Below are 12,298 nucleotides of genomic sequence, written 5' to 3' on the forward strand. Positions count from 1 at the left end.
TATTACATCAATGAAAAAGAAAAGGCAAACACATCAACTGCTATGAAAACTCATGAGTTCAAATTAGATTATGTTCATGAAAGTATTACGACAAGCATTTCTTCACTTATGAAGAAATGGTGGTTCAGTTACTATTATTTTCCACAAAATAAGAATCTATGCCTTCCTCCTAACCTAAATTTTTGGACTACCCCCAGCTCCTTTTCTTAACAGTATTCTTGGTCCTTGTTTACTACAACCAATCTTTTAAAAAAATTTTTGTATTGGTACATTATAATTATACATAATAGTGGGATTCACTATACTATACTCATACATGGACATAATAAGATCAATCTCATCCCCAAGTACTTTCTCTTTCCCTCGTCTCCTCCAGCTCCCATCTGACTGCTCTACTGATCTCCCTAATATTGTGTTTTAATTACTGAATTATTATTATTCACTCTAGTATATTCACACATAGATGCAGCATAATTTTGTAGATTTCATTCCCCAGTAATTCCCCATGCCCGCCCCTCCTTCCTCCACAGCCCATCTTAAGCACTAAGAAAGACTTAGCCAGAACATAAAGCATCCACAATGAACCATTCATCTAAAACCTGAAATTTTTAAAAATGCATCTTCAAAGTATATTATGTACAGGACATAAAATGGAGAAAATGAAAATGTCATACCGAAGATATCCACTATTAATAATGCATTATGTATGGTTTATATTTTTTTAAAACAAGACATTGATTTATAACATGGGTTTTTTTTCAATTAATGTATGGCATCAAATAGTCATAATTTTTTTAAATATTTTATTTTTAGTTGTAGTTGGACACAATACCTTTAATTTATTTTTATATAGTTCTTGAGGATTGAACCAGGGACTTGCACTGCTAGATGAGCACTCTACTACTGAGCCATGACTCCAGCCCCAGTCATTATAATTTTAATGTCCACATGATGTTTCTATTTTTTAACATGTCAGTTGTTCACAATTTTTTGTTATTTTCTTGTCTGGGTTTTTGTTGTTTTTCTTTTGCTTTGTTTTGCAGTGCTGGGGACTGAACATAGAGACTCCTGCATGCTGTACAAGAGCTCAACCACTAATCTATAACCAGTTCTAATTTTTTGTTATTTTAGACAATAATCTTATGTCTTTGTTTTCAGTTAGTAAACATTTTGGGGTAAAACAGGAGAGAGCAGTGAGGATTAAAGGGTCTGCAAAATCTAAGTCTTTTTTTGTGTACATGATGCTGGGAATAGAACCCAGGACCCTCACACACACTTCTACTACTATGCTACATCAACCTAAAACCTTAGGTTCTTCATTTCCTTTTTTTCTTTTGTACCAGGGAATAAATCCAGGGGCTCTTACCACTGAGCCACATTTGCAGCCCATTTTTGTATTTAATTAGAGACAGTGTCTCACCGAGTTGCTCAGGGTCTCCCTAAATTGCTGGCTTTAAACTCACGATCCTCCTGCCTCAGCCTCCTGAGCCCCTAAGATTATAAGCATGTTCCATGCGCATGGCCAAAACCTTAGGTTTTACGTACAACCTCTTGATTTTCAAATGACTGAACAAATTAATATGCTCATTAGCAATAAATGCACATGCCTGTTAATTACACTCAACATAGAAGACCCTTTTGAGAATGGAAAGAATGAATGCATTTATTGTTTTAAAACTGTGTCTTTGCTAATGAAATTGAACTTTTAATGTTTAATGTTCTTGCATTTGTGAATTGTCTGTTCACGATCTCTGTCTACTTTTCTATTATAAACTGTTCAGTTTTTTATGACATAATAATTCTTAAAATAGACAGTATAGGGCTGGGGTTGTAGCTCAGTGGTAGAGCACTTAAATAGATAGAGCACTTAAATAGATAGTACTGGGCTGGGGTTCTAGCTCAATGGTAGAGCACCTGCCTAGCACATGTGAGGCACTGGGTTCAATCCTTAGCACCGCATACAAACAAAGAAAATAAAGCTATTGTGTCCATCTATAACTAAAAGAAAATTAAAAATAAAAAATTAAATGAAATGCAAAAACTTTTAAAACTATGCAGTACACATACACTATAGAAACAAAAAGGTAAAGAACAATATTCAGAGAATACCTGCCTCCAGTCAACTGGCACTAGGAATAATCCCATGCATGTACATATATATATCTTATTTACTTTTAACCACATTTCTGCTAATTTCTTATGAAGCCAATAATAGATGAAATTTCAAAGAAAGGTACTCCAATAACAGTTTAATACTCATGTAAGAACCTGGCATCATAATTAACATGGTCTTCAGAGAAAACAATGATGTTCCAGAGAGAAACAACTCTATCAGGGTGCTAAAAGTATTCCAGAAAAACTTCACTTACGTTTTGAAAAGAAATTCTGGCAACTTTTCAAATAAGATCTTGATAATGGCAGGCTAAAAAAGAAAATGTAGAGCATTACAAGATAGTCTCAAAATACACAACAGAAATATATAATTAGGCAGAATTCTCTCCCACCAGAGCTCTTGATGTCCTCTTAATTTTAAGAATGTTCACATAGATACTGAACATAAGCTGCTGAAATACAAAGATATGAATAATCTGTCTTTTGAAATATTAAAAATCAATTGCTAAGACAAAATAATCAGATAATAAAATATGAACAAATGTAACTGTTAATCCATGAAATGTAGTCTTTAAAAATTATCGAATATTTTTCAAGAGAAGAAGACTTCTCTTCAGAGAACAAGAGCTCTTAGACTTAAGGTAAGCATTATATTTAAGATTTCCAATGAAAATGAAGAGATTAAAGACGGGCAGAAGAAAAATGGTGGACAGGATAGGAGGGAGACTTTCCACTGTACATTAATTTTGTATAATTTGAGATATTTAAAACATACCACTGCATAACACTCAACACACTGAAAAAGAAAGGAGGGGGAAGGAAAGGGAAAAATTAAATTATTAAGCAACTAAAAAGCTAATTGGGAAATGATGCAAATGTGAGTGTGACAAAGATTATAAGGTTCTCAGTGCACATAGGATGCAGCCTTCAGAAAGAGGACTTATATGCTGAGTGAATAAAAGGGACTGCCAGATGAGAGGGACTAATGGGCACAATTCAGAGATGTAAATAATACCCTAAATAACCCTAACAGACTCAGCTCACCAACAGAGCTATGATAAGGCTGTTGCAAACTTAAAAACTCTCCAATTAACCCTACTCTGCCCTGTTCTAGCCACTTAATTATAATTGGGAAAATACCACAAATCATATCTATCAAATGTTCACAGAAATAGTAGAGTCTCACCTGTAATATGTCAATCCCCAGAAGCAGTTTGATGAGGCTCTTAGAGTAAGATGCGCCCATGCTATAAAAGACACATTTGTTTACTATTTTGTTTTCCTTTTTTTAACATTCTTACTATCTTTTCTCCAGAAAACTGGTTAGGTACACAATCTAAAGATTAAGCCCACAATATAATCTTTTTTAGGGAGGTGGGGTACTGGAGATTGAACCCAGTAGTGCCTAACCACTGAACCACAACCCCAGCCCCCTCCCTGTTTTTTTGTAGTCATAGATACACAGAATGCCTTTATTTTACTTGTTTATTTATTTTTTTTTTAAAGAGAGAGGGAGAGAGAGAGAGAGAATTTTTAATATTTACTTTTTAGTTTTCAGCGGACACAACATCTTTGTTTGTATGTGGTGCTGAGGATCGAACCCGGGCAGCACGCATGCCAGGCGAGCGCGGAACCACTTGAGCCACATCCCCAGCCCTACTTGTTTATTTTTATATGGTACTGAGGATCGACAGTGCCTCACATATTTTATTTAGAGAGCATCTTGGTGAGTTGCCTAGGGCCTCACTTAATTGCTGAGGCTGGCTTTGAGCTCATGATCTTCCTGCCTCAGCTTCCCAAGCCACTGGGATTACAGGCATGCGGGTGGCCACTATATAATCTTGTTAGACAAGAAATACAGAACATGATAGAGAGGTAGAGAATTTTAAATTCTATCAACACAGGTAGAAGTAGTCTAGAAAACACTCTGGTGCTTAGCCTTAAAGTCACAAATTTAACAATTTTAAGTATAGGTTTAAACTCTGAGGGAAAACGAGCTACAAATCAAAAGTGAAATTATAAAAAACTGCACCCCCCACACCCAAGCCAGTTACTGTAAGAGACTGAATTTATGGAGGCTCCATGCCTCCTCTCCACACCTGGCTTCCTCGTTGTGTAGACGTTCACAAGACAAAAGGCAATTCCTGAAACTGTCATGGTCTTCAATGTAAGATTCCAGGCCATCAACAAATTCTTCTATCACCTTAGTGAGATTTTAAATATAAATGAGAGTAAGACTTTCAGTTTTAACATTTATTATCAACTAAAAATCATTCTAGCCCACTCAACTATTTGCAAGTGTCTTTAAATTCCTAATTCCAAAGTACTGCTGAAAAAAATCAAAAATACCAGAGAAAATACATACTTTGGGATAAGAAGGATGTTTCCTCAGGGACTGCAATAGCTTCTTTTGGAAAACTATTTGATCCACAGCTATGAGGAAAGAAAGACAGCTGGTTACCATGATCTGTGACATCTAACAGTTTTCTTCCCAAAAGATCTGAGTCTCTAATCTGATAAAACCACTTAAAATATCTTCAACCTAATTTTGTTTGAACCTTCCTAAACCCGAAGTAAAAATATAGTTGTTGTTGTTGTTGTTTTAACACAATAACTATTTTATTTATTTTTATGTGATGCCAGGGATCAAACCTAGTGCCTCACACATGCTAGGCAAGTGCACTACCACTGAGCCACAACCCCAGCCCCTAGATGCAGTTTTAATAGAGGATAGTCACTAAGTGTCCTAAAAAAACACCTGCCATAACCTTAGCACAATAGAATAAACTATGCCCTAAAAACAGGGCCTTATATAACTCTATACACTTTTCTCTGAAATTATTCTGACCCAGATCTATTTACTTCCTGGATATTAATATATTTTTCACAAGAAAGCATGGAAGAATACTAGCACATAACTTTTTTTTTTCTGGAAAAAAAAATTAGAAGTACTTAATGTGCATTAACCAGGACAACAGAATAAAACAATATTCTCTAAAAAGTAATTTCATTCTTATCTCCTGACAGATGATCCACTCATCTTTAATCTTCACTGCCTCTCAATGTAGAAAAATCCACGATTTAATCCTAAGCCCTTTCACTAAAGCCCAAAAATAGATTTAGATAAAATATTACCTAGTTGATTTTGATTCTCTCCAGTTTTAAGAATAAGTCCTGATGTCTTAAGAAGTCTTACAAAGACACTGTCATTTTCTTCAACTTCATTAGAAGCGTAAGATTCCTTTGTCTTTTTGGAAAGTGATTTCTTCCTGGCTCCTGAAAATAGACAAAATTTTAAAGATTATGACAAAAAAAAGTAAAACAAAGATTAAGGGGCTGGGATTGTGGCTCAGCAGTAGAGTGCTCGCCTAGCGTGGGCAGGACCCGGGTTCGATCCTCAGCAAAGGCATTGTGTTGTGTCCATTTACACCTAAACAAATATATATATTAAAAATGTATATATATATTAAAATGTAAATCCAGGAATAATACCTTTGAGAGGAAATCTGGGGTGTTCCTGAAGTATTAAGACTAGAATTGGTGCTATAGTAAAATGAACTATCTCTAACAATGGTCAGCAATAGTGACTTCCAAATAGAAAAATAAAACAAGCAGCACACAGAATTATATTTACCAACCAAGTTTTCATTTGAAGAAATCAAATTGTACCACTTGAAACAAGAATAAACAGAATGCTTTCCACCCAAAACCTAAAGCAGTCAGTTCTCTCAAGTTATTGTCAAACCACTGTATTAAAATCACTGAGAAGCTTATTCAAATGCACATTCCCAGGCTAAATTCTAGAACTACTGAGTGAAATCTTGAGAATGGCACCTAGAAGTCTAATTTTTTTTTTTTTACAAACTCCTCAGGTAGTAATCCTGATGTACACCAAATTTGAGAATCAATGGTGTGTATACAAAAACAGAATGGAGGGGAATAGCATGGATGGTGAAAGGAGACCCTCATCATTATACAAAATACAGATGTGAATTTGGTATCAACATAACTTATATATAATCAGAGACATGATAAATTATTGTATAATGGTGTATTAAGAATTGTAATGCAAAAATAAATAAATAAATTTTAAAAAAAATGGAACAGGTTCTCCTACGTCACATCTTTAATACAAAGCACAGATTGGTTTCATCCCAAGGTTTTCAACCAATAAAAAGTAACAAACCAGGCACAGTGGTGCACACCTGAAATTCCAGCTATGGGGGTGGGGAGGCTGAGGCAGGAGAATCCCAAGTTTGAAGCCAGTTTTGGCAAATTAGCAAGGCCCTAAGCAATTTAGCAAGACCCTGTCTCAAAATAAAAAAGGTCTGGGGATAGGCCCTGAGTTTAATCCCTCCTAACAAAAGGGAAAAAAAAAAAAAAAAAACCCAACAACAAAGCCTTAAACAGAATGAAACAAAGACCACTCACTACCTTCCTTAAAGAAATTTAGGCTAGGCACAGTGGTGCACACCTGTAATCCCAGCAACTCAGGAGGCTGAGACAGGATCACGAGTTCACAGCCAGCCTCAGCAAAAAGCAAGATGCTAAGCAACTCAGTGAGACCCTGTCTCGAAATAAAATACAAAATAGAGCTGGGGATGTGGCTCAGTGGTTGAATGCCGCTGAGTTCATTTCCTGAACCCAAAAGAAAAAAAGAAAAGAAATTTAGGCATAACCAGAAAAGATTCAGTTTGCTCATCACAAAAAAAAAAAAAAAAAAAAAAAAAAAAAGTCCCTTCTTATAAATTTAACTCAGAAGTCTCTTCCCTTTTAGAGAACAGTATTTTGAAAGTACAAAATCTAGAAGAGCAAAACAACAGCAAAAGAAGTAGAAGACAAGAAATAATTAAAATCAGAGCTGAAATTAATGAAATCGAAACGAAAGAAACAATAGAAAAAATTGACAAAACTAAAAGTTGGTTCTTTGAAAAAATAAATAAAATCGACAGACCCTTAGCCACGCTAACGAAGAGGAGAGAGAACTCAAATTACCAGCATACAGGATGAAAAAGGCAATATCACAACAGACACTTCAGAAATACAGAAGATTATCCGAAATTATTTTGAATCCTTATACTCCAACAAAATAGAAGATAGTGAAGGCATCGATAAATTTCTTAAGTCATATGATTTGCCCAGATTGAGTCAGGAGGATATTGACAACCTAAACAGACCAATATCAATTGAGGAAATAGAAGATACCATCAAAAGACTACCAACTAAGAAAAGCCCAGGACCGGATGGCTATACAGCAGAGTTTTACAAAACCTTTAAAGAGGAACTAATACCAATACTTTTCAAGCTATTTCAGGAAATAGAAAAAGAGGGAGAACTTCCAAATTCATTCAATGAGGCCAACATCACCCTGATTCCTAAACCAGACAAAGACACTTCAAAGAAAGAAAACTACAGACCAATATCTCTAATGAACCTAGATGCAAAAATCCTCAATAAACTTCTGGCGAACCGGATACAAAAACATATCAAAAAAATTGTGCACCATGATCAGGTAGGATTTATCCCTGGGATGCAAGGTTGGTTCAATATACGGAAATCGATAAATGTTATTCACCACATCAATAGGCTTAAAAATAAGAACCATATGATCATCTCGATAGATGCGGAAAAAGCATTCGACAAAGTACAGCATCCCTTTATGTTCAAAACTCTAGAAAAACTAGGGATAACAGGAACATACCTCAATATTGTAAAAGCAATCTATGCTAAGCCTCAGGCTAGCATCATTCTGAATGGAGAAAAACTGAAGGCATTCCCTCTAAAATCTGGAACAAGACAGGGATGCCCTCTCTCACCACTTCTGTTCAACATAGTTCTCGAATCACTGGCCAGAGCAATTAGACAGACGAAAGAAATTAAAGGCATAAAAATAGGAAAAGAAGAACTCAAATTATCACTATTTGCAGATGACATGATTCTATACCTAGCAGACCCAAAAGGGTCTACAAAGAAACTATTAGAGCTAATAAATGAATTCAGCAAAGTGGCAGGATATAAAATCAACACGCATAAATAAAAGGCATTCCTGTATATCAGCGACAAATCCTCTGAAATGGAAATGAGGACAACTACCCCATTCACAATATCCTCAAAAAAAATAAAATACTTGGGAATCAACCTAACAAAAGAGGTGAAAGATTTATACAATGAAAACTACAGAACCCTAAAGAGAGAAATAGAAGATCTCAGAAGATGGAAAAATATACCCTGTTCATGGATAGGCAGAACTAACATCATCAAAATGGCGATATTACCAAAAGTTCTCTATAGGTTTAATGCAATGCCAATCAAAATCCCAACGGCATTTCTTGTAGAAATAGAGAAAGCAATCATGAAATTCATATGGAAAAATAAAAGACCCAGAATAGCAAAAACAATGCTAAGCAGGAAGTGTGAATCAGGCGGTATAGCTATACCAGACTTCAAACTATACTACAGAGCAATAGTAACAAAAACAGCATGGTACTGGTACCAAAACAGGCGGGTGGACCAATGGTACAGAATAGAGGACACAGAAACCAATCCACAAAACTACAACTATCTTATATTCGATAAAGGGGCTAAAAGCATGCAATGGAAGAAGGATAGCATCTTCAACAAATGGTGTTGGGAAAACTGGAAATCCATTTGCAACAAAATGAAACTGAATCCCTTTCTCTCGCCATGCACAAAAGTTAACTCAAAGTGGATCAAGGAACTTGATATCAAATTAGAGACATGGCGTTTGATAGAAGAAAAAGTTGGCTATGATCTACATACTGTGGGGTCGGGCTCCAAATTCCTCAATAGGACACCCATAGCACAACAGTTAATAACTAGAATCAACAAATGGGACTTACTCAAACTAAAAAGTTTTTTCTCAGCAAAAGAAACAATAAGAGAGGTAAATAGGGAGCCTACGTCCTGGGAACAAATCTTTACTCCTCACACTTCAGACAGAGCCCTAATATCCAGAATATACAAAGAACTAAAAAAATTAGACAATGAGATAACGAATAACCCAATCAACAAATGGGCCAAGGACCTGAACAGAAATTTCTCAGAGGAGGACATACAATCAATCAACAAGTATATGAAAAAATGCTCACCATCTCTAGCAGTCAGAGAAATGCAAATCAAAACCACCCTAAGATACCATCTCACTCCAGTAAGATTGGCTGCCATTAGGAAGTCAAACAGCAACAAGTGCTGGCGAGGATGTGGGGAAAAGGGTACTCTTGTACATTGCTGGTGGGACTGCAAATTGGTGCGGCCAATTTGGAAAGCAGTATGGAGATTTCTTGGAAAGCTCGGAATGGAACCACCATTTGATCCAGCTATTCCCCTACTCGGTCTATTCCCTAAAGACCTAAAAAGAGCACACTATAGGGACACTGCTACATCCATGTTCATAGCAGCACAATTCACAATAGCAAGACTGTGGAACCAACCTAGATGCCCTTCAATAGACGAATGGATAAAAAAAATGTGGCATTTATACACAATGGAGTATTACTCTGCATTAAGAAATGACAAAATCATAGAATTTGGAGGGAAATGGATGGCATTAGAGCAGATTATGCTAAGTGAAGCTAGCCAATCCCTTAAAAACAAATGCCAAATGTCTTCTTTGATATAAGGAGAGTAACTAAGAACAGAGTAGGGACGAAGAGCATGAGAAGAAGATTAACATTAAACAGGGATGAGAGGTGGGAGGGAAAGGGAGAGAGAAGGGAAATTGCATGTAAATGGAAGGAGACCCTCAGGGGTATACAAAATTACATACAAGAGGAAGTGACGGGAAAGGAGGAAAAATATAAGGGGGAGAAATGAACTACAGTAGAGGGGGTAGAGAGAGAAGAGGGGAGGGGAGGGGGGAGGGGGGATAGTAGAGGATAGGAAAGGCAGCAGAATACAACAGACACCAGAATGGCAATATGTAAATCAATGGTTGTGCAATGGATGTGATTCTGCAATCTGTATATGGGGTAAAAATGGGAGCTCATATCCCACTTGAATCAAAGTGTGAAATATGATATATCAAGAACTATGTAATGTTTTAAACAACCTACAATAAAAATTAATTAAAAAAAAAAAAAAGAAAGTACAAAATCTTCATTTAGTAACTTCTTATATTATTTTTCTTCAGTTTCAATTTTTTTAAATCAATTTGTCTGTATTCTACAATTCCTTCACCAACAGATAGAGCCTAAATCAAGCCTTTACTAACAGGGTTTTAGCCTTAAAATTTTATTTCTTAATTCTAAATATTGTCAATAACATTTTCATCAACATCAGTTGTATTTGACCATGAGTCAGACCTAAATTCCTATACCCTAATAAGAAAGAACACTTCAATCAGAACAACCTTCAATGATTCTTTTTATATTCATTTTTTAGTTGTAGTTGGACACAATACCATTATTTCACTTATTTATTTTTATGTGATGCTGAGGATCGAACCCAGGGTCCTGCACGTGCAAGGCGAGTGCTCTACCACTGAGCCACAACCCCAGCCCAAGCCACAACTCCAGCCCTTAAATGAGTTTAATAAATAAAAAGAACTTTCAGTCTCTTCTTTTCCAAACTCCTAGGGTCTTTGTCAGTCACATTCTCATTTGGGCAAAGCTCTAAATAGTTTCTTTGCCTCTGCTTTCACATACCTTTCCTTTATACATCACTACCATAGCTACCTTAACTTTTTTTTAAGGTAGAAAAGACCAGGTTTTTTAAAAAGATGGGAACTGTCTTTTCTTTGTGTCCCAACACAGAGATAATGTACAGAAGTCCACAGATAAGACAAATTCCTCTAATGAATGTAGCCACTGATGCTTAGAGGGGTATGCCGAAAGTTATATGTGGAAACAGAGAGAGAACTCTATCCCAGATCTCCTGACACTACATTCTTTGTGCTGTATCTATTAGGCCTTGATGATGCCTAGCACTTGAAAAGTAAAAACTTTACGTATCACTAAATGTCTCATACATTTCCTATAGGAAATAAAGCAATAAATGGCAAATACTTACTGGAGGCATCTTCCATCAGGGTTTCTTTATCCCCAGACTTTGACAGTGTTCTTTTGGAAATCATTTTGAGTGAAGTTCTCCACACTTAAATTACAAGAGTAAATAATTTACAAGAGTAAACTTACAAGAGTAAAATGACAGGAAAAAAGTTATCCTCTAGAAGCAAAATTCTGATAAGTCAAAATTACAGTTTAAAAAAATAAATGTTCTTTCCAAAACCAAAAGAATTTTAGTCTTCATACTAATTCTATCACCAGGTGATCAACACATTTCACCTCCCATATTTGGGCATTCTTCAAGACTTGTTTTCCTAGTTTCCTCTTTCACTAGAACACTTCCTAAAAGGAGAAAATTCACAGCTCTTGCTCTGAGATTCAAGACACCTGTCTTTTAACTCATTAATTCAATATAATATAAGGACTGTGCTAGGTGCTGGGGTTACAACTGTGAACAAGATGGACATGAACGCTGCCCAGAGGGAGTTTACAGTATAAAGGCAAATAGTCTTAACACATTTAACTTCAGTTGGGTAAATCCTATAAAAGGAAAGTACAGGTTACTTAAGGCTTACAATGAAATTTAGTCTAGGTGGAGAAGAAAAGCAGGGATAATTTCCCGGAGAAAGTCCTCCCTACTCCCAGGGGCTAAGAATGGAACCCAAGGGCTTCATGCACTATGCAAGAGCTCTGCTCGCAGCCCCAGAAAGTCTTTTTTTCTTGTTTTTTTTTTTTTTTGTTTTGTTTTGTACCAGGGATTGAATCCAGGGGATTGAGACACATCCCCAGCCTTTATTTATTTTTTTTTCAGACAAGATCTCGCTAAGTTTCTTTCGGCCTCACTAAATTGCCAAGACTGGCTTTGACCGTGCGGTGCTCCTTTCTCAGCCTGCCGACCCGCTTAAATCAGTTATAAATTATCAGTATTTTAGGTGCCCTATCGGGCTTTTTTTTCTTAAAGTGGTTTGTATTTAATAATTCATTTATTCCTCACAAAAATCTGTGTGATGAATTATAATAATAATAATATAAATTTGTATTGTATTATAAATTATAAATGTAAAATTATAAATTAAAATATAAATTATAAATATAAAATAATAATAATACAATTATTATTCCCATAGTCCAGGATTCTAACTCCAGCAGACCGACTCCGGAAT

The 12,298-nt window shown here is 35.8% G+C and overlaps 1 protein-coding gene across 2 annotated transcripts in view; it reads right to left on the reverse strand.

Annotated features, from left to right (window-relative positions):
* Fancd2 (FA complementation group D2) overlaps window positions 1-11,203 on the reverse strand; it is a 59,889-nt gene extending 48,686 nt beyond the window's left edge. For both annotated transcript variants that reach the window (XM_076841106.1, XM_076841105.1), the window contains exons 1-6: window positions 11,140-11,203; window positions 5,248-5,388; window positions 4,478-4,545; window positions 4,212-4,315; window positions 3,299-3,359; window positions 2,370-2,422 (exon numbers count right to left, since the gene is read on the reverse strand). In XM_076841106.1, coding sequence (XP_076697221.1) covers window positions 2,370-2,422; window positions 3,299-3,359; window positions 4,212-4,315; window positions 4,478-4,545; window positions 5,248-5,388; window positions 11,140-11,203 — 491 coding nt within the window. The remainder of the gene's footprint in view (window positions 1-2,369; window positions 2,423-3,298; window positions 3,360-4,211; window positions 4,316-4,477; window positions 4,546-5,247; window positions 5,389-11,139) is intronic.
* Window positions 11,204-12,298: the final 1,095 nt, after the last annotated feature.

This window comes from Callospermophilus lateralis, chromosome 20 (genome assembly GCF_048772815.1).
Source record: "Callospermophilus lateralis isolate mCalLat2 chromosome 20, mCalLat2.hap1, whole genome shotgun sequence".
In the NCBI taxonomy this organism is placed as follows: domain Eukaryota; kingdom Metazoa; phylum Chordata; class Mammalia; order Rodentia; family Sciuridae; genus Callospermophilus; species Callospermophilus lateralis.